The following is a 23,627-nucleotide window of genomic DNA, read 5'->3' as shown; positions in this document are numbered from 1 at the left end:
ACTTCTTGCCATTAGCCACTCCCTAACACACACATGCACACACAACCCTCTGTCCTTCCCTCCCCTAACAGCCTCAGTGCCATTAAAATGACCAAGGATCTTCATAAGAAAATGACCAATACAGTATTTGGTGGTATATCTTTTAATTTCTGTGAAAGTTTGAGTGATAACTATACAACAGTCATATACTATGACAGGTTTGGAAGCAGAATTGACATCCTCTTCTTAAATAACATGCCTCTGGAAACTATGAAGTGTGATAAATGTTGATAGTTGCAGAGGGGCTTCGTGCTCGACTCGAAGGCATTCGGCAACAATATAGAATTTTAGCTCTGGTGGTCTAATAGCAAGAAGCTGCGCTACAATCTCAACAGCACGTGGTTCGAGGCTACCTACTAGCTGCTCTTTGAGAGAAGTATGGGCAGTCTCCTCCCGTGCAATTAACTGCCTCTGAAAACCCAATCAGCTATAGGTCAGTTCTGACTCTATGGTACACAACAACAACAAAAACAGTGCTAGGTTGTCATATATCCATTCTATTTTTATCTTTTTCCAGCTGAGATATTGTTGACTCTTACGCATATGTTATAACGTTATTAGATTCTTACAGGCCAGTAACTTTTGGATTAGAGGTGTATCTCTATCCCTGGAGAGTTGTGTAAATTAATAAGAGGTGGCATTTAGGAAACTGTTCGATTTAGGTACCTTTCATTTGGAGCCCTGTTTTGTACAACACCTTTTCAGACAAAACACTTGATTCACTTATAGCCTAATGAAGGTAGTGCCCATATGATTTTCTAGGTGCTGATGTACAGCACACAGTATGTGCTTGAGTGAATGAACAGACTGATGAACTTGTTCTCGGATCTGAAGTGGGAGTCATGGTTACAGTTAGAAAAACGAATTACTGAAATAGGTTCAGATGTGCCTAAAAATTGTTTAGGAATGTTGGGGAAGGAGAAAGAGATAGTAAGGGTGGATTTGAAAGGAACATAAAACCAGGGAAGACTATAGGAAAAGAAGCTTCTGATCCTTCAGGAAAATGGAAAATCTTCCAGTTCTAGAAATTTCCTGAATTTGGCTGCCAACAGGCTCAAGCAATTTCCTCTAGGAACTACATAGTGCCCCGTCCGCACGAGGTGAGAGAAACATGTCTTTTCCTTCTGTTTTCCTATCCTATTCATTTGCCACAAGAAAAAAGCTGGTTCAGATGTATTTTCAGAGTCCTACCAAGTAAGATATACCTTATCTTAGGGGGTTACTTTCTCAAAATAGCAGGCTTCAGTTAGAGGGTAAAGCCATACTATTGTCAGTCAACATTTATGATACCATATATTTTCCTTTATAAAGACCTTGAGAGAAAAAGTATATCATTACAAGGACGTTGAACTTAAGGTCTGATCAAGGATCACGCTGGGAAAAAAGGTTTTTATCTTCAGTTAGACTGGTATGCTCCTGAAAAGTCTCCAGTGTGTCTTTCGTATTACAACTCTGGAGCCAGACAGATGTATCGTATGATTTGTGAAGACGTCTTCTCATATTAATATTATTTTATAATCAGTAGATTTCATAGACACAATCACAAGGCCTAGAAAAAATTTTATTATTTCCTTATAAAATAAGAATTATATTATCTTTATTATTGTCTGTCTAAAAACTTTTATTAAAAATGAGAAGTTGCCAATTTTATTCCATCAGCATGTAAGGTGCATACATTACTGTACCCCTTCAAATCGAAGGATTTGTACAGCTCCAAGAAACGACAAGATAAATGGGAGGCCAGTTTCCGTCCTTCTTGCTCCCCTTCTTATTGAATTCTCAGTGACTTTTAAAGAATGTGAAGGCATTAAGGATAGTTAAAACCATCAGTCATGCTTCACTTAGAATTCAACGAAGAGCAAGATGAAAGAATGAAATAGGAAGCTTTGTTTATCTGAATAATACTCCTCTGCTTTAAAATCATCATGAAAGAGAGGGAATCCTTATGGTTACATAAGCTAGGACAGCACAAAGGGAGGTGCTCAAGGTGGTGTTTGTCCGGGTCATGAGAGGAAGTCCAGTGGAACTTGGAGATTTCTGGAGTGCGGGGCTGGTCCTTTGAGCCAGCAGTGTATTATGATATAATGGCGCCTCTGTGCTTCACCTGATGTGCTGTCCTAGAAAAACAATTTGAAGCAATAAAGCATCCATTTGGCTCCTAAGTAATGAGGGAAGCATTTCTCTTTGCATTAACTATTTATTCAGGAAGAGAAATGACCAACTGTTAATAAGCTTTATCAAGAGATGGTAGAGGAAAACAGAAGAAAATGCAAAACTGAGGTTCTCATCCATTTCATATGCAATTAGAAAAGAGTCAAAGCTGAATGGTTGGTGCTCCCTTTCCATGTGACTTTTGGCTGGCTGTATTTAAGTGCATGTGCCTGTCAGATATACTACAGGCCTCCTGGTTTGAGGCAGGACTGTCGAGCCCAAGCCAGCAAAAGAGGAGAAGCAGGCGATGCCTGGTGAGTTGCTGAGATTAGGCTCATCTCTCTCTACTTTTGAAATGTTGGTTTTATTTTCTAAGAATGGTAGTGACAAGCTTACCTGTTTTCTTCCTTTAGAGGAGAAATCTTTTTTTCTTTCTCTCTTACATGCCTGTGCCTTCTTTGATATTTTTAAAAATCAATGCCATAATACATCACAAGATAATATATTTATGGTGTGATGGAGCAGATTGTAACCTGAGAAAGTAAGATAAGTAAATGTATAATTTATTATTCGGGAGTCGTTTCTAGTTCGCCGTTTGACAGTCTGCTCTTCTTCCACAAGTAAACAAAAGTCCTCTTCTTTGTGGTAAATAGTAGAACTTAATAACTGAAAGATTATAACCAGAATATTATTTTCACACATAAAAAGGGGCTTCTTACCAGTCATTTCAGAATCTCTCTTTTGAAGTGCTTTTGGTGCTTATAATAGCATCGGGTTTTCATTTCATTTCATTTGCTTTAAGGTTCTTCTTATAATTGGTTTGTCTATTTCACTGGCAGAAATAAAGATGAAAGTAACATATTTTTCCCGTAAAGTCAACGAAATACTTTTATGATCATTTTTTCTCCTTACTATTTACTAAAAAATAGTTAATAGTGGAATTCTACAGAATGGGGAGAAATCCTGCACCTATTTTAGATTAAAATAGGCAGTAGATCAGATTAAAATAGAGAGTAGTGGTGTAAATTCAGTGTTACTCCAAATACAGGATAATCGTCATATAATATAAATAAGATGTGAAATAATTTACTATGTTCCTTTGATTCTTAATTTTTAAATATTTCTGTGTTAAAACAGTTACATAAATTATAAGCCTTCCATCACATATTTTGAAGTATATTAAAAATAAATTTACAGGACACAGTACTGTGAGATAAGAAGGTAGTTAATTTACCTTCCTAGCCGTTGGCAAAGAACTAACTAGTCTGATAGGCATGTGGCACCAGAATTGGAGAGCAAGTCAAGACTCTTAAGATTGCAAGGGCTTGTTCTCTTTCCCAGACCACATTATATCCTATGCAGATAATTCAGATGTTTATGCTCACAGAGAATCTTCCATTCTTCTTTGAGAACGTGAGGTTGGCAAGTGGAACAGGGAATCTTAGAGTTTACAATTCTTTCTCTTGCTGGTTATTAAGCATCATTAGACTGAATTGTCCCTTTCAGATAATCACACCATTCAGAAGAATCATGCTGTGTGCTGACAACAGGAAGGAGATGGAGGACTGGATCAGCTGCCTCAAGTCTGTACAGACTAAAGAACCATTTGAGGTAAAAGCATCTCCTGTACAAGTCACGTTCTTAGGGAATATAGATAGGTGTTTGAGGAGATGTGCTGTGCTGTGTCCACACGTGGAGACTCAGCAACACTTTAAAACTTTGTTTTTGAAGTTGTCTGATTGAAGCAAAGTGCTTTACTTGTAAAAATTATAAATTTGAGGATTTTGTCATAATTATATATGCATTCTAAGCAACGCCAGGTCTTTAGTCGTCTTCTCTGGTTTGGCCAACTTGTGCTAATTTCTCCTTTCTAGGTGGCCCAGTTTAATGTGGAACATTTCTCAGGGTTGCATAACTGGTACGCCTGCTCCCATGCCCGACCCACCTTCTGTAATGTGTGCAGAGAGACCCTCTCTGGGGTCACGTCCCATGGCCTCTCCTGTGAAGGTACTGTAGCCCCCAGCGTTTTCTCTCCCCCCCGTTAAACATGCTGTGCACTTGTTCTGTTGTTTACAGGAAAGCTCTCATTCTAGAATCACATTTGCCTTAGATGGAGGTGGTGGCCAGGATTATCACAGCTGAAACCTTGTTTTAATTTCCATTCAGAGTTAAACTCAAGCTTTGTATAGATGGGACTAATTTGAGAATTTTTTTTTTCCACAAGAATAGTCATTACAACATCATCTGATAGAAAGAGTGGGTGAAAATGTAGCATTTCACTACTGTAGGGTAAGCAACTATGTTGAAACTTCTATAATATTTAGGACTTTAAAAAAAATTATTCAGGCATCCTTTATTTTGTGTTTATTGGTTATAGGGAAGAAGATAATCGGTGTTGATAATATATATTCTTTGGCAGAATATTTGTTCCTCATAATGCATTCTTTAAAACACTGACTTTGTTTTGTTTAACTTAAATAAATGTCATCTTTTCTCATTTCTCTAAAATTATCTAAAAATAAGCTCTATGCTGTGTTGGTTTCCTCCCCCCCTCATTACGGGATCTGTGATTTATTTTTCACTTTAAGATCACTAACAGCAAATACGTTCTCAATTATTAAGGAATATCTCATAGCTTATTTAGAGTTTCTCGATTTTATACCCCAATAATTACAGTAGTATATACTGCTTTTTAGTACTGGTACCATTTTTTTCCTCAATACATAAATTTTTTTAAACACACAATTTCTTAAGTAATATTGGATGTAATTTTATTAGAGCTAAATATTTAAGTATTAATGAGATCACGATTTTTAGTACATAACAATTTGGGGATGTATCATTACTGTGTCTGCTTAATATGATCATAGGTAAGAATAAAGCTTTTCATGAAAGTACTAAATTCCTCTGAATTATGCACTTTAACATAGTTAATGTTATGTTATACAAATTTTACCTAAGAAACACAAGACAGGGGTCTGCATTTAAATCTTCTGTTTTCAAATTCCATATCTACCATATGACCAGGACAGGTAAAGCTTTATTTCCTTATCTGTAAAATTGTATAATAATTATTTGAACTGAGGTGTGGGAGGAGCGGAAGAAATTGTGCAATAATATGAATATGAAAAAAATAGAAAATGAACTGTAAGAAGGGGAAAGGAGGGAAACGTGCAACAAAATGAATGAAAAAGCACATTTTTTGTAAAATTTCATTAAAATTACAATTAAAATAAAAATTTTATTATTAGAAAGTAATTATTTGAACAACGTAAAAGCACTGTGGAAATTAATTGAGAGATAATACATAAGAAAATATCATCAAATAAATTCCAAGAGTTCACGACTCTGGTCTATAAGAAGTGAGTAGTTTCAGATTGTTTCATGACTTGGTTTTAATTAAATCTAAACAATAACTTAGAGGAGGCATTAAACATATTTTAGATTAAAGCTTGATTGTAAAGGCAATTTACTCTTAAGAACCTTGGTAATCAAAAAAAGCAGGTGTCTGATTCTGCATGATGTTATTTGGTATTTGTTTTACAGCTGCCCAGTATCTCCCATCCCAGCATGCTAATAAAGACACAAGATCTAAGAAAATCTTGCTGTTCTTCTGATTTGAGACTTATCATGCTCCTATACATTTAACTGCTTAAGATATAGAATGACTAAATATCTTTACAAGCATTTTAAAAGAAAAAATTACAGTGATATCAGCAGATGAAAATTAGAAACTTGAGTATTGAAACACTTTTTTTTTAAATTTTTTTGTAAATAATTGGGTCTTCCCGACTTTCTTTTTAAGCCTCAGTTGTTGGATTTTTGCATTATCTCTTTGAAGATAACATATTAACATTTCTCTACTGGTAGATTAGAGTTCCTGTGATGGTAAAATTTAAAAAGCTGCAACAGCTTGCCCGTTAGTATTTTTAGAATTATAGCAGAAGGTTTTAGAAAATCCTCAAAAGTTTAATGATTATAAAAAAGTTATATTTTATTTAATAAAAACTTGATTTATTCAGAATGTTTGATTATGATCAAAGTTAAACTTTAGAACTATTCACCACAAACTAAAATAAAAAATTGAGTGGATTAACTTTCTTGACAAACTGAAGGTATAGAATATAAAAAAAAATTTAAAAGTCACAGTAAAAAAACCCCAAAAACAACCATATCAAAACCATTCAAACTCGTTATAGTCAAACAGGAACATACTCAGAGCTGACCGACCCTCCAGGCACATTTTCTGAGGCTGTAAATAGCAAGGTAGGAGGTTGCTTGTCTTCCCTCAGAAACCCTGGTAGGTCCCAGCCACCAGAAAGGCTCTCCCTTTGAGTTCACAGTGTAACTCTGTTCAGATCACACCACTCCTGCTCCATCTCAGAAAGTTATAGTGGAGAGGCAAATCTAATCAGTGGTCACTAAACAGTGAGGATGAGTAACTGTATTTGAATGAGATCCAACTTCTAGTGTGAAGCCTAGCTTCCTACTCTCATTTTCCACAGTGAGTTTGTAGTGATTTGCCTTAGCTAGATAATAATGAACATCATTCTAAAACCTTTAACATATAAAATGCTACCTGAAAGAAATAAGAGGAAAATCATTTTCTTACTAAATTCCCTTAATCAGTTGGACGAGGTCTTGTTCACACAATGGATAGTGCTTGTCTACCTAACTGAAAAGTCAGCGAATTGAACCCCCCAGCTGCTCCACATGAGACAGATGAGATGCTATGCTCCCATGAAGATGGTAGCTTTGGAAACCTGAGGGGGGAAGTTCTAATCTGACTTAAGAGGTTGCAGTGAGTTGAAATCACTAGAAAGTAAGAGAAGTTGAGAATTTGCATTATCATTTCAGAACATAATTCTTTCACAGTTAATCAAACAGTTCTTTAACAGCAACAAAATAGCATAAATATATCAGCACACATACTCATAAATTTTGATTTTTACTGCAGCTTACCACTTTAAATGTTCTTTGTGGTGAAGATTTAATATTACAATAAAATATAATAATGTCAGTTTATTTTAATATTTTCTTTAAGTTCTTTGGTTTTAAAAGTATGGCTATAGCTTTATAGGTCAGGGGAAAGTACTTTATTTCAGAATACCTTGTTTGGAGAAGTTGGTCTAGTGGTAAGAATCTGCACTGCAATCCCAAAGGCATGCAGTTCAAATCTGTGTTCTGCTCCATGGGAGAAGGATGAGCAGTCTCCTCCCATGCAATTAACTGCCTCTAAAAACTTGCTGGAGGGTCAGCTATGGGTTGGTTCCAACTTGTTGGCACACAACAAATCAAGATGCCTGTTTTATTTCCATTGCTTACATGACCATAATTGTAGATTGATTGGTATTATCATTATATATTATATAACTTTATATTTTCAGTACTCATTGCATGAAGAATTCTAGTACTATAAAAGTGTGTTTTTATTTTTAAAGGCAAGATTATAAAAAACCAAAAAAAAACCCCACCAACCAAGCCCTTGGAATTATATACTCTGCTGCATTCTTTTACTTTTTTTTCTTTTTAGGGAAACATTTACTGTTGATAATGTCAAGTTACCTATTTGCACTTCAGAAGTCCTGGTGGTACTGTGGTTCCAGCCTCTAGCTGCTAACCAGAAAGTCAGCAGTTCAAACCCACCAGCTACTCCCTGGGAAAGACAGAAGACAGTCGTCTGTTTTTAGACCTAGCGCAGACTTAAAAACCCTGGGGAACAGTTCTACTCTGCCTTCCAGAGTCACTGTGAATTAGGATTAACTTTATGCCTTTGGAATGCGTTTATACTTCAAAAGCGCCCTGGAAATTTTGATGCAAATGATGTTAGGACCATCAGTTGATTGTTGTGGAGTCTCCTCTGGCTCCTGGAGAGCCTGTGAGTGTTAAGAGGAGAATTGGTCTCCATGTGGTTTTCAATGATCAGATCACAGACAATGGAATGAGCAGACGCAAACTTTCAACCTTTTTGTTAGCAGCCGAGCTTAACTTTTGTCACTACCCAGGCACACTACAATTTGAAGAAAGATCATAATATCTGAAAAGGCCCAGGCCTAGAGATGTTAACCAACCACAGTATATAAACAGTCACTTACTTGTGTTAGAGAAAAAGAGAGCCAACCAGTTATGGTAAAGCTTTCTTTTTCAAGCTAAGCTTATTCCCTGCAATGCTGTTTTTTCAATTTCTTTGTTGATTAGCAACAAAAGTCAGTTGCATTTTTGTTTGTTTGTTTTCTGTGTGAAGCCACACAATTATTTATGATAAAAATAGTATGACTTCCAGGAAGGAGTGTGTCACAGTATACAAAAGAGGAGGTAAGCAAAACATTTCCAGTGTTTATAGACTAGCATATTATACAGAAGAACCAGCTCAGTGTAAGTGGCCATGTGTAACTATTCAAGCTACACAAAACATTAGAACATTTGACTATAGCCATCTCAGTTATTTGACCTATCCCACTCAATTTTTAGTGTATATCAAGTTAGGAAAATTATAATAATGCTGTATAACCAACCCAAAATTCCAAAATTGTTAATAATTGACACCTAGAAATCCAAAATGAGCATGTTAAAAGATACCACCTTGCATTTAAAATTGTAACAAGTCACTTTATTAGGATCTCAACTTTTAAATATTTATCTATGAAATAAATACTCATGTAACATTAGTATCCACTAATGTATGAGTAATAGGTACTCTAAAAGTAGCCAAGTTCAGATTTTCATTTTTTCTTGTTGTTAGGTGCTGTAGAGTTGGTTCCAGTGTGTGTTTTTATGTGCCATTTGCATTGACTCTGACTCTTAGTGATCCTGTGTACAACAGCTCTCTGACACATCTACCCCCATTACTCCAGTCATTGAGTCAATCCATCTCATCAAGGATCTTCCTCTCTTGCACTGTCCCTCTACCTTTCCAATCATGATGTCCCTCCCTCTCCAAGGACTTGTCCCTCCTTGCAAGATACCCAAAGTAAATCAGACAGAGCTTCAAAATCCTTGCCTCCAAGCAGCAGCCTGGTTTTACCCTCTCTAGGACAAACCTGTTTGTTCTCTTCGTAGTCCAATGTATATTCAGTACTCTTCTCCAGCACCACAACTCAAAGGCTTCGATTCTTCTGTCATTCTTAGTCACTGTTCAGCTCTGTGATGCATAGCAAGTAATTACAAAGACCATGGCCTGGATCAGGTGCACGTTAGTCTACAGACTGACATCATTGCTCTTCAGTACTCTGGAGAGTTGGGTCCCTGACAACAGATTTTCCCAATGCAATTAGTCTTTTGATTTCCTGGCTGCTGGTACCAAGAGTGTTTATTGTGGAGCCAAGCAAGCTTAAACTGTTAACAGTTTCATTCTCTTCATGGCCTGTCATGATGCTGCCAATAGAACCATGGTATTCCATATATCCAACAGAACAAAACACTGCTAGTCTTCTCCAGCCTCATAATCATACCTGTGTTTGAGCCTGTTGTTGCCATCACTGTGTCAGCTCATCTCTTTGAGAGTCTTCTTCCTTTTTTTCTTGCTGACACCCTTCCCTACCAACCAAGAGGTCTTTCTCCAGGGAGTGGTCCTTCTTGATAACTCTACTTGAGAGGAAGCTCATATCCTTGCTTCTAACAAGCATTACTGTCTTTACTTCTAACAAAATAGATTTGTTCTTCTGGCAGAAAACCAAATTGATTGCCATAAAGTTGGTTCTGAATCAGGGCAGCCCACTGTCAAGTTTCTGAGGTGATCACTCTTTGCTGGAAGATGCCCTGTTTCTCTCCTATGGAGCAACTGGTGGATTCATGCTTCTGACATTTGGGTTGGCAGCTTAACCTGTGACTCACTGTGCCACCAGGGCTCTTTTGACAGTCTAGGGTAGATTTAATATTTTTCATCAGCACTAGAACTCAAAGTCACCAATTCTTCAGATGTTTTTAGTTATTGCTTTACTTTGATATTCATAAAACATTTAAAAATAGCATGATTTGAATATGGCATGTTCTGATTATTAATGGAAATTTACAGCTTTTTTCACTTTTTGAGTTGCTGTATCAGAAGATGGGTGTCTTGAAAACTTTACTCCATCCCAACCATTATGGTCGACTTGACTTTGAAGAGGCAGCTCTTCCCTACTTGTATGTTGAGGGCTTTCCAACTTGACAGATTCATATATAAATTCTCTATCAGACAATGCATTCTATTCGTAAGTTTCCGGTGGCCAGTCATTTTTATAACTAGATCTTTGGATACTTTATCCAGTCTACCTCTTCTGGAAGGGACACTGAAACTTCTTCACCACAGGACACCCTACTGGTGTTTGAAATACTAGTGGCAGACCTTCCACAGTCACAGCAATGGACAAGCCACCAGAGTGCCACAGACTGACTCTTCTCAAGCATTGTTCGTTTTCCCACATATCTCTGTGATATCATTGGGGTTTTTTCTTACATTTTGTTTTTCCAAAATAATCTGTCATTTCTTTGTTTTTACATATATCTATTTTTTCTTCAGTACTTTGGAGAGGTCCCTAACAGCAGACTTTCCCATCGCAATATGTCTTTTAATTTCCTGGCTATTGGTGCCAAGGTCTGATACAGGCCATGGTCTTTGCAGTCACTTGTTATACATCAGATAATTGGACAGTGACTAAGGAGGATAGAAGGAGAATTGATGCCTTTGAGCTGTGGTGCTGGAGAAGAGTTTTGAGGGTACCATGGACTGCTAGGAAAACAAACAGATTCATCCTGGAAAGGGTTAAACCGGGCTGCTCCTTGGAGGCAAGGATTCTGAGGCTTCGTCTGACATACTTTAGATATGTTATAAGGAGGGAGAGGTCCTTGGAGAGGGACATCATGCTTGGGAGGGTGGAGGGACAGTGCCGGAGGGGAAGACCCTCTATGAGGTGGATTGATTCGGTGACTGGGGTAATCAGGATGAGTGTGTCGGAGACAGTGCAATTGGCCCAGGACAGAGCAGAGTTTAGGGCTGTTATACATAGGGTCGCTATGAGTCGCAAGCTACTCAATGGCACATAACAACAACAACATTTCTTGCTTGCTGCTTCTAGTCTTTCCCAGGCTACTTTATAATAATATGGCTCGGGATAGTTAGTGATATGTATAGTGGAAACATTATTAGTTTGTTATCCCTTCCTTAAATTACTCATTGCAACTTTTAAAAGACCCTATCAACAGATTTCCCATGTTGCCTGAGAACATAAAGTGGCAATTTTGACTTTAGAATTCTTGTGTAATAGCTCTGTCCTTTATCAGAACAATATTTTCAAAATTTTATTTTACTGTAAGTATATTATACATTTTTGTTGTTGTTGTTGTTATGTGAGCTCTGGGGGCTAGAGGCAAAGAAGCTGCACTGTAATCCTGAATGCATGCGGTTTGAGTCCACCAGCTGCTCCGTGGGAAAAGGATGGGCAGTTTCCTCCCATGTGATTTCCTGCCTCTGAAAACCCACTGGAGTGCCAGCTATGGGCTGGTTCTGACTCAACGGTACACAACGACAACAGCAGCAACATATTATACATACTCAGTCTCAGCTCACTGCTGGTGAGTGCTTCTGACTCAGAGCAGTCCTCCTGACGGTTTCCCAAGCTGGATCAGGAGGCAGCTGCCCACCTTTCCCTGTCAGAGCTGCTGGTGGATTTGCTTAGCCTTTGGGCTCACCACACAACGTGAAGCAGACAGTGCCACCTGAAACCCAGCAAATACAGATATTCAATGTCTACAGTTCGGTGCATTTTCACTAATTGAACACACTCATGCAGTTGTCTCCCAAATGAAGAGAAGAATGCTACCAACACCATTACATTACTGAATTTTGTATGCATTTGTGTGTATGTTATTTCTCATCTCTTCAAATGCTCATTCTTTTCAGTTTCCTTTCTCCTTTTTTACAAGGCAGTGTAATCTTTCTCCGTATAATTTTATCTACAACTTTATAAAAGTACTTCACAAAAAGGCATAGTTATTTGTCAGAATACTGTTGTTACTGTTGAAGAGTAATTTACCTTTTGAAAGATAATGTGTCTTTTGTTGTAGTTTTCTTTAATTAGAGGTACGAAAGTGCTTCATCATTTTAAACAGTTGGTTTCTCTTTTTTTCCAGTGTGCAAATTCAAGGCTCATAAGCGGTGTGCAGTGCGAGCAACAAACAACTGCAAGTGGACGACTCTGGCCTCCATCGGGAAGGAAGTTCTGGAGAACGAAGATGGCGTGAGTTCCTCTTCTGTGTTCTGTCTCTTTCCAGCATACCTGTCTTTGTTTTCTTCTCTGTGGAGAAGAATTTGAAATGGTAGTTAAGGGACATGTTGAGGAGGACTCAGTGGAAAGTTTTGTTTAATAATGAGATTTGCTTTTTCCTTCAGCCCTTCATAGCTTTGAGTGTTCCCTGTTGTGAACTTGTCTTTTGTGGCGGGCAAGTAGAGTAGTTCTTGACTTCACAAACCTGAAGGAGTCTTTAAGGCTTAGCTCAAGTGTTCACGCCTCAGACTTAAGAGTTTTCTTTAAGCAGAGTCCCAACCTTCCAATCCATGCTTTATGGCTCCTTCTACTTTTACATAAGGAGCCTGGTGTTGTAGTTAAGTTATGTACTAGACTGTTAACTGACAAATCATTGGTTCAAATTCACTAGCTTCTCCTTCAGAAAAAGACGAGGCCATTCAATTGGAGGGTTATCATGGGTTGGAATAGGCTTAGTGGAGATTTTTATATAAATCTTAATAACACTTAATGATCACTTTAGAGTCCTTTATAATGCCTTGCTCCTTAGCTCTGCTAGGAGTCCTCAAAGGCACAGTTTTGGTTTATTTTAAATTTTTTGTTTTATACTGATTTGCTTACAAAGTTTGTATACATTGTGTTTCACACTATGCTTCATTCATATTGTGTTTCATACAATCATTCTCATTCACTATGCTTTGTAAAATTAATCACCATTGGACCACGCCCACCATTACCCCCAGGTCCCCACTAAATCTTTCCCATTTCCTTTACCCACTCCCTCCACTCACTAAATTGTGCAACTCTGTGATTTCACCCTTACCCAGTTTTTACTTACGCATATATTACAGTCCCTGGATTGTGCAGAAGACTATCCTACTTGCTTCCTAATCATAGGTGATGGTTCAAGGGTTACCCAAAGGCACCTCGGAAGGAATGTCTGGCAAGCTGTTTCCCAAAAATTAGCTTTTGGGATCCCTGTGGAGCACAGTTCTACATCCGACACCCATGGGGCAGCCGCATGTAGAATTGGCTCAATGGCACCTGTGTTATCTGTGTCCTGATAGTGCTTGGAGCTTGTTGATAACTATCATCGACTTGAAACAAACTCACAGCTGATCCTCCAGCAAGTTTTCAGAGGTAGTAAATTGCACAGGAGGATATTGCCCATCTTTTCTCCCTCAGAGCAACTGGTGAACTCAAATCAAGTGCCTTTGGGCTGACAGCACAACCCCCCTTACCACTAAGCCACCAGTGCACCCTACTTGGGGTATAGCTATGTATTGTGCACCATAGAGTCGGCACCAACCCATACCTGACCCTCCAGTGAGTTTTCAGAGGCGGTTAATCGCATGGGAGGACATAGCCCATACTTCTTTCGCAGAGCAGCTGTGGATTTGAACCACGTGCCTGCAGGATTGCAGTGCAGCTTCTTAACACTAGGCCACCAGTGTCCCTGGGGTGTAGTAGGTACTTGGTAATGTTTGTTAAATGGGTAGATGTCATGAACTATACTAGAGAATCAGAAGTCATTGAGTTTATTCACTAGAATAAGAATGAAGGATGCTGTTTCTCCCAGTCTTTGACATGCACACCCTTTGTCCCTGCCCTCAGGTAGCCATGCCCCACCAGTGGCTGGAGGGCAACCTGCCCGTCAGCGCCAAATGTGTTGTCTGTGACAAAACGTGCGGTAGTGTTCTCCGTCTGCAAGACTGGAAATGCCTTTGGTGTAAAGCAATGGTAAGGGTTTCCTGATTTATTCTTTATAATTAGCTTCTTTTTGTGACCTTTTCTTACTCTTGATTTACAGACAGAGCAAGGAATTTGTGGAGGAGCAGGGCTTGGTGGCTACCACACCCCGTGTGGTTCCCTTCACCTCCTTCCATTCTGGTCATGCTCAGAAGTCCTTTTTGTGCTATGGGTTACTTAACATCACAGTCTGTTTTATAAAATCACATGTTGTGTGATTTTGGTTGTTGTGTGGACACTGTATTATGACCGTCCTGGAACCTGATTCCAGTTGTTCTCATCTGCTGCTGGCAGAGACCAGAAGAATGTTCTGGTGCCTGTGTGGTGGGAGTGGAGGGAGAGGAAGTAAGGGAGGAGGGAGCTCTGTCCTCAGCTCCACTGATGTTCTGCAGCCTGAGGACAGGCCAGCCTTTGAACCAGCTCATTTTGGTTTGACCTCTGCTGAGAATTTTCATTTCTGCCCTAGTAGTACTGAATCATAATCTCTATGTTAACAAAACATAACCGGAATCACCTAGTAACTTAAGAATGCTGGAGGATTTTGTTCAATTGTAGATTCTGATTCAGTATCTTGCAGAAGAAATCCGGATTCTCAATGAACATAAATAGATTGGTGAGAAGTCCAAAGGACTTACCTGCAACTCCCAACACCCCACCTGCCTCCTGGACAAAACCAAGGAGCTGATGGCCAGAGTCTCTTCCTCTGCTTTAGCTGCTGCATCCCATTCATTGTCAAGTGCTAAGAAAGTCTAGATTTGGGGGCCTTTAAAACCTTTAGACAAACTCTGGTGGCCTCATGGGTAGGGAATTATGCTATCAACTCAAAGACGTGTAGCTGGTATCCACCATCAGCTCTGAGGAATGGTCTCACTGGACCAAATGGCATCCACGTTTGGCCTCATGTGTACATGAGGACAGGAGACCAGGAGTGAGGCCACACAGACTGTCCAAGGGGCTACATGACCACACACAGCTGATAGCAGCACTGAGAAGAGGACAGGCTAAGTGTGATTACATCACTGTTGGAGCTATTTGGTGTCTTGTTGCATGTTGAGCCCCTTAAGGTTACTGGCCTGCATTTGGAAGGTGGCCCAAAAGCAAAAGCAGATAACCCATTGCTTTAGTCAGTGTGGTGTAGATCAACAGATGTAAGAGATGTGCTTATGAGGGGTTGATTTCATCATCAGTGAGCTCGATTCCGTGGGCCACAGAGAAAATTTAAGTCCTGCAACTTTCTACTTAAGTGTAACAGATAATTTGTACTTTCTTAAGTCATCTAATGTGACAGACTGTAAACTGATAATCTCTCTTTGGAATTGCAATGCAACCATAAACCCTAAACTTTTATTCAGGTCCTTAAATGAGTGCTAGACGTTAGCAGGATTTAAAATTTTTATACCTTGTTCTCTTTTTGGGGGACCCCAACCTTGGAATTATTTCTCTATTCTCAATTCTATTATTCTCAGCTATAAATATTTTTTTAAAGTTAGGTGTGTGGTGAATTAATTTAGGAATGTTTTATATAAAGATCTTTACCTGAAATATATATTTATGTTCCTTCTTTTATTTAAGGTAGCTCTGATGGCCTAATGGATAAAGCGTTTTCTTGGTGTGAAAAACAATGTTTACAAACTTTGTGAGCAAACCAGTATAAAATACAAACTTATTTAAATGTTTTCACTACCAGTCTAATGGCAGATGGCTTGAATCTATCAGCAGCTGTTAGGAGAAAACTCACTAGAGGGTCAGCTGAGTCAGATCGACTCAACAGTACATAACAAAATTTATATTTAATCGGTAGTTTTGAACTTTACTAATGTAAAAATTATTTAGATTTTTCATTTGCCCACTCTACTCATCAACAACTTTAAACAATGTTACAAGTGGAATAGGGGTATTGCTACAGTAGATAAGAGATGGCATTTTGAATGTTTTTCCTCCCTTTTTTTTTTTGCTGCCAAATTCAAATAATCCCCTTCGCTTTGAAATTCTCTCTCACTGCCTTGTCCCATCCTGTGCAAGTTAGACATCCTGGCTTGGAGCCACCATCAGCTTGTGATGTCTCTAGTCTTTGCATTTCCTATCCCAGTTACCACTGAATTGATTCCAACTCTTGGTGAGGTATTTGAGTAGTGCAGTGCTCCATAGGATTATCAGTGAATGTTTTTCAGCAGTAATAGATCATTGTTTGTCTCTTTACATTTTATTTTGAGTTTCTAACCGCAGAATATCCAGTACCTAAAACACAGTCATCAGATAGATAATTAAAAAAAAACCAAACACAACACCACAACACTAATGATTTCACCACCTTGAGTGAACACATAATTTTCCCACCTTTTATCTAGTATGTACCTACTATCTAGGAGGGAGCTCTGGTGGCCAGTAGTAAGAAGCTGCATTGCAATGCCAAAGGCATGCGATTCGAATCTACCGTTTGCTCCACAGGAAAAGATGGGCAGTCTTCTCTTGTGTGATTTACTGCCTCTAAAAACCCTGGAGGGTCATCTGTGTGTTTGTTCCAACTTGACAGCATACAACAACAAAAACAACATTGTCTAGCACTAGCATAGTCTTACCTTTTCTTTGTATATGATGAAGGTATAATCTCTAATGTTTTACTCGTGGTTTTATTTTTTTTCTTCTTTGTCCATTGGGGCTCTTTATTCTTTTCCATAATTTTTTTTACTATTTGAATGAAAGCTTACACATCATACTGATTTTTCATATAAGCATTCATAGACATTTTGTTTTAGAAGATCAATTACCATTTGTTAGCATAATTAATTAATTATACTTACTAATCATCCCCTTCTTGTGTATTGCCTTTTGCACTATGATTCTTATTTATTATTTTATTCCTTTTAAGACATTCCATTTCTAAAATCCAGCAGCAAGGAAGTGACCTTTTAATTATTATAAATCATAACAGGAGACTGTTCAAAACTAGTTCATTCACAGAATAAGAATGACTACTTCCATTATTTTACTAAAAGATTTGATAAGAATAGGTTTAATTAGTAATCTAGTTTTCTAAAAGGGTTATTGAAATGAAGCCATATGAAATAAGTGTTTTGAAAGATCTACTTTTACTGATAACATTTCAAAGTCTGCTTTGGTAAGACCGTAAAGTGTTTTAAATTATCTCAGTCTTAATTATTAAGTTGCTATTGTTGTGTACCCTAGTTACCTTAAGTCTTTCCTTAACTACTCAGTTGTTGTTGTTAGCCCTAATTAAGTAGTTTAAATTAAACAACTTTAAATTTAAAGTATTTTAAATTATCTAAGTCTTTCCTTACCTAGTTAAGGAGAGACTTCTTTTGTTCTCACTAGCATCTTAAATGACTTTGAAAATGGTTTGCTTCCATATTTACTAAGAGCCCAGGATATGTACCACTTTTTAGTTAGACTGTGGGATATGTGATGATAGGACTTTTTCCTTTTCCCTATAGAACCCTAAGACAAACAGAGAAAATAGGCCTATGTATGTCAAACTATACATATTAAATGTATATGTTAGTATTTTATATATATATATATATATAATAAAATTGTAGATGCATAACTTAATAAGAAAAATGCCCTTAAAAGAGGTATGAAAACTCAAAAAGCAGCTATTTAAAAAAATACTACATGACTTGGGAGAGGCTGGAGAGCATTATGCTGAGTGAAATAACTCCGTCTCATAAGGAAAAATACTACATAAGACCATTATAGTAAAAATAGAAAGATAACTAGTAAAATATGTATGGGGATCCAAAAGGGGAAGGGATGGGAGCAGAGGGATGAGGATGAATAGGGGCAAAATCACAGGTTCGCAGTTTGGTGGGTAGAGGTAAAGGAAGTGGGAACGATCCGGCAGGTACCCAAAAAAAACAGGGTAATGGTGTGCATAGTCCAATGGTGATTTATTTTATAGAACATAATGCGTGGGAATGATTGTATGAAACACAATGTGAATGAAGAATAGTGTGAAACACAATGTATGTGAACTTTGTAAAGAAACCAATACATAATAAAATTTTATTTTTTTTTAATTTATTTTTTGTGTGTGTACCATCATATCGGTTCTGACTGGTACAGGAGGAGATTGCCCCTCTTTCTTCAGCAGAGCATCTGGTGGATTCGAACCATGCCCCTCTGGTATTGCAGTACAGCTTCTTTCCACTAGGCTACCAGAGCTCCCTCAAATACACCAGAGCTCCCTAAAATAAATTTTTTTTTTTAAAAAAAGAAATATGAAAAGAAAATTATAGGACCCCTGAGAAAAAGTAGAAATTGTTGTATTTATTTCCATTATATTCTGTACAAATATAATAGGATAGAATAACACAAGCTAGCTTCCTCCCTCTCCCTCCTCGACTCCCGACTCCCTACCTTCTCTACTTGTCTTCACAGCATTTGCTGTAGCCCTAAGACAGTCACGTAAATCGGCTCCAGAGACCCAAATCAGATTCCTATCCCTAAACTGATTAGCCCATTCCTTAGCGGCATTAAATAGTGTACCGTTAAAGTAATTTATGGGTTCCTGAACTTTTTATGATACAATTATTTCTAAATTATCTAGAAATGTCATTTATAAAATAGCCAAACATTAATATGTTTTTGTGATTCATAAAATTTTGGTTTTTTATTAGATACACACTGCCTGCAAAGAATTTTTCCCTCCCGTGTGTCCACTTGGCCAATGTAAAGTATCTGTCCTACCTCCAATTGCACTGAACAGCACTGACTTTGATGGTAGGTAGTGGTAGAGTAAGTACATATATTCCTGGTATATTTTGCGTGTATATGTTTAATTTCTGGAATATTTAGCATGGATGTATATACTTATTTTCTTAGAATAAGTTAAATTGTAATTGGTTATTCTAGTCAGTTTTCATATAATAATTCTCAGATTACTAAAAGAGTATGCTCAATTTTGAAGGGTATTTTTAAAATTAAAGTTGTCACAATGGTAAATGACTGCATAGTAAACATAGTTTTACATTAATTTCAGCAAATAAGGTCATTATTCTTTACTGTAATGTTATTTGAAAAGGTTAATTTTTATAAGTTCCTCCCACTCCCATAATTCAGCTAGTAACATTGCTCTTACAGCAGTTGGCTTTTCTTTCATTTCATTGCAAGAATTCATATTCCTGTAAATCCAATGACTTTTCCCAGAATGTTACAGATTAGCCCTAAGTGCTGGGAGCCTGTTTATAATGGCTAGATTGGGAACAACATCCTAATAAATCACCTCCCTTCGAAGCTGAGTCTTCCACAAAAGGCTTTTATTGTACACTAATGGTTTGCCTTGATAGAGTGCTTTTTTTTTCTTTTCTAAAAATTTGTTTGAATTATACTAATAGATGGCAGAAGTATAACAAACAGATACCATTGGTATAGTTTATAGATATATAAACCATATATCTACATTTATAGGTAGAAAATTGCGATTTTTTTTTTCTTTCAGCCATGACAGTTTCCAGCCTTCCGCAACACATATGAACACAGCAGTTTCTCATGTATCAGGGCTCTATTACTTGAATAGAAATGTTAGAGTATACCCTCAGACCTCAGCAAGGAGCAGTTAAACATTTATTATACTGAATATGAATATGCACATTCTTCTAGACATGTGAATTGATAATTTTCTTGTTAGTAAGTATAGTTAAAACATGTGGTGTGTCGGAAATTATGATTCCTATTTTTCTCGTCTTTGGTAAGATTTTTCATTATAGAATATATATAAAAAGATAAGGTCTCTATTCTTAGTGTGCGAATGATAAACATATCCCTTTTTGCCTTGGAGGGGGAAGTCAGTGTCTAATTTGTTGTTCAAGTACTACTCTTCATTTTTATTAATTTATCTTCTTTTCTCTGAATTTTTGTCAATAGTTTAAAAGAACAGCTTACCAGGTTGATTCTGTACTGTGCTTCCTTCCAGGTTTCTGTACAGCGACGTTTTCATTCTGTGTCAGTCCTCTCCTGGTTTTTGTCAATTCCAAGAGTGGGGATAATCTGGGAGTCAAGTTCCTCCGTCGATTTAAGCAGCTGCTAAATCCGGCTCAGGTGTTTGATTTAATGAATGGAGGTCCTTGTTTAGGGTAATTGATCATTGATACATTTTGTTTGGATGAAATTTAGCCTTAAGTGGAGAATGGTCTGGCGTTTTTAGGCTTGTGAAACTTGTAAATTCATGTAAATATCATTCTATGTTGATTTTCTCACTATCCTCTTTTTAAAGCTTTAAAACAAATTTTTTTTTTTTTTAACACAGCCTTTTCAGGTTTGTATCACATTCTTATGTTCTGAAATATCTAAAAGTTGTTTAGGAAAAGTTTTAAAATATACAATAACAATAGAAAATTATTTGCACAAAACTCTAGTACTGATGTATATACATTACAAAGTATTAGTTAATTTGACTGAATATAAGACAAATGAGCAGTCATTATCCTGAGTCTAAACACAGTTGAGTCCTCAGAGTTTTCAAACTCCATCACATAAACAGCAGAGAAATGCTTTTGTGAGCCATCTTTTTCTGATTTCGGACATATTGTATGGCTTAAGAATTTGAATGGGAGGACCCTACATAGAGTAGTTACTTTGAGGGAAAATTTATCTTGAGATAACATGAAGGAATTTTTAGTTTGTCTTCGACCTTTCTTTAAAAGAAGATACTGTGTCATATGCATCAAAGACCAACAAATGTCGCTGAGATTTTTCTTAGCTCCACTTAACCTCTTTGCTGGGCTCTGGTACTTTGACAATGAACAGAACAGTAAGAATTAATGGAATTTTAGATGCCGATGCCTGCAACTTTAGATACCCTTTTTCAGTTTTACAATAGTTTACTATATTTTAGGAGAAAGTTAGCACAATAAATTTCTTTCCTATTTAACAATTTTTATGCACCTTATTTGATGACATTGGTTACAGTTTCATTATGTGTCCGCACTCTCATTATTTCATTTCTTGGTGTTCTGTTTCCATTGTTCTAGCTTCTTACCTCCTCCTTGCCTTATCATCTTTGCTTTTAAATAAATGTTGAACATTTGCTCTCATGTAGTTGACTGTGTAAGGGAGTAGTTACTCACAGGTGATTTTGTGGATTTTATAAACCAGACTACTAATTGACTTAACAAGGACATTCAGGAAGAATACAGTCAATGCCAAGTTCAGTGCTTATTTTTTATGACATTCTCAGGGGTTCCTGTAGTCTTTACTGGTCCACAAAGTCTGGCACTTTGTAGGAATGAGCTCTTCATAGTACACCTTTCAAACAGGAAGAGACAAATGATTACTCTCTGTCTTCTTTCTTGGTGGTTCCGTGTGTGTGTGTGTGTGTGTGTGTGTGTGTGTGTGTGTTTCCATTTATGTTCTCATTTCACTTTCCTTCTACTTACATCTCCATTTTTACTTATAATTCCTTTGTCTTTTTTAAATAGTGGGCTTGAATTAAAAACTGCCGTTGAATTAACTTTTGTAGGATAGTGAATATGTAAGTAGGAGTTCTCACATTTAATAAGAATATGTTGTTGTTGTTGTTGTTGTTGTTGTTGTTATGTGCCATCGAGTCGTTTGCGCTCATAGCGACCCTGTGTAGAAGAGCCCTCAATGCTTTTCTATCCTGTGCCAACCTCGCTGTCTCTGACACATTTATTCCCACCACTCCACTCACAGAATAGATCCATCTCATCGAGGGTCTTCCTCTCCTGCGCCGTCCCTCCACTCTCCCAAACATGATGTTCCTCTCCAAGGACCAGTCCCTCCTTGCAACATGCCCAAAGTATGTCAGACAAAGCTTCAGAATCCTCGACTCCAGGGAACATTCTGGCTTCACCCTCTCCAGGACAAACCTGTTTGTTCTCCTAGCAGTATATTCAACACTCTTCTCCAGCACCACAGCTCAAAGGCATCAATTCTCTTTCTATCATCCCTATTCACTGTCCAAGAATAAACCAAAATAAAATAAAACCCAAACCCACTGCCAGCAGGACAGTTCCACATCATTACAACTCTCTATTGTGTTTCCAGAACTGAAAATCTTTACAAGATGAGACTCGTCGTCTTTGTCCTACAAAGTCCATGGTGTACATTAGACCCTACACTACCAGGTCTCCTTAATGTATTATTTTCTTATGTGCTGTCAAGTCAGTAGCAACCCATACCTGATTCTCCAGTGAGTTTTCAGAGGCTTTAAATCACATGGGAGGGAATTGCTCAACTTTCTCTGTCAGAGTACCTAGTGGATTCGAACCACACATGTTAGGGTTGACAGTGCATCTTCTTAACACTTGGCCTCCAGAACTCACTAAATACATATATGTTGTTCTTTTTGTGTATCATCAAGTGTGAACTGACCCATAGCTGATCCTCCAGTGGGTTTTCAAAGGCAATTAATCACACAGGAGGAAATGATATAGAATGACAAAGTTTTGGGGAAATATTTTATTTTTTGTTTACTTACACTAAAATGGAATACCTTTTACTTTTAGTTTAAGGTTATTTGAGAAGTTTGATAATTTCCGGATTCTTGTTTGTGGAGGAGACGGAAGTGTTGGTTGGGTTTTATCGGAAATTGATAAACTCAACTTGATCAAACAGGCAAGTGCTCCTTTGTTTTTATTAGTCACAGCATGACTGCATACTAACCATTCCTTACGGAGAGATGTACACAGGCATTCTGCTCTGCCCTCTTGTCTCAAGCCTCCTCCATGCTCTCTTTCAGTGTAAAGTTGGAGTATTGCCGTTGGGTACAGGAAATGACCTTGCTCGGGTCCTTGGCTGGGGAGGTTCCTATGATGATGACACCCAACTTCCTCAGATCCTAGAGAAGCTAGAACGAGCCAGTACCAAAATGTTGGACAGGTAAGAGTCAGTGCTTTTTAAAACTAGTTTGGAAATGACATGCTAAAAAGATTTTTCTTTTTATTGTGATTTGAGTGAAAACTTGCAAAGCTAATTGATTTTCCACTCAGCCTTTTATTACTTGAATACAGTACCTACAATGTAATCATTCTCTTCCTCTTCCATCTCTATGATTCTTATTTCCATTCATCCTTCTTTCCTACCCCTTCCTTCTTCAGGGCGAATTCCTTGAGCTCATGCTGCTATTTTCATCTGATATGGTTGGTTATTCTAAGGATTGGATGCTTCCTGTGTTATCGTTCACTTTATAACCCAGTTTATTGTTTGGCAGAGAGTTGTACCCTGGGAGTGGGTGAGTTTTGTCCAAATTAGAAGGATGCCCACAGGCCATAGTCTTGGAGATTCCAGCAGTCTGTATGAGACCAGGAAGCCTGGCTACTTACATATTTTTTTTTTCATTTTGTTCCCTATTTTTTGCCCACTCTCCTCAGGGTTTTCTGGTGTGATCCTATTTTGAGCCCTCAGGAGTGTAGCCAGGTGTCATCTAGTACTTCTGCTCTCAGAGTATTGGAGGTGGAGGTTTGCATGGTCTGTTAGGCCTTTAGA

The 23,627-nt window shown here is 37.7% G+C and overlaps 1 protein-coding gene across 1 annotated transcript in view; it reads left to right on the top strand.

Moving 5' to 3' along the window:
* Nucleotides 1–23,627, top strand: part of DGKH (diacylglycerol kinase, eta) — a 243,155-nt gene that overhangs the window by 133,368 nt on the left and 86,160 nt on the right. Inside the window, exons 4-11 of the mRNA XM_006884615.1 lie at nucleotides 3,697–3,801; nucleotides 4,065–4,197; nucleotides 12,301–12,407; nucleotides 14,028–14,153; nucleotides 18,800–18,902; nucleotides 20,095–20,254; nucleotides 22,649–22,757; nucleotides 22,882–23,021. Coding sequence (XP_006884677.1) covers nucleotides 3,697–3,801; nucleotides 4,065–4,197; nucleotides 12,301–12,407; nucleotides 14,028–14,153; nucleotides 18,800–18,902; nucleotides 20,095–20,254; nucleotides 22,649–22,757; nucleotides 22,882–23,021 — 983 coding nt within the window. The remainder of the gene's footprint in view (nucleotides 1–3,696; nucleotides 3,802–4,064; nucleotides 4,198–12,300; nucleotides 12,408–14,027; nucleotides 14,154–18,799; nucleotides 18,903–20,094; nucleotides 20,255–22,648; nucleotides 22,758–22,881; nucleotides 23,022–23,627) is intronic.

The sequence above is a fragment of the Elephantulus edwardii genome, unplaced genomic scaffold (genome assembly GCF_000299155.1).
Source record: "Elephantulus edwardii isolate Elephantulus edwardi_28Jun2011 unplaced genomic scaffold, EleEdw1.0 scaffold00036, whole genome shotgun sequence".
Lineage (NCBI taxonomy): Eukaryota > Metazoa > Chordata > Mammalia > Macroscelidea > Macroscelididae > Elephantulus > Elephantulus edwardii.
Note: the sequence above shows the minus strand (reverse complement) of the source record. Positions and strands in the feature narration are given on the sequence as shown.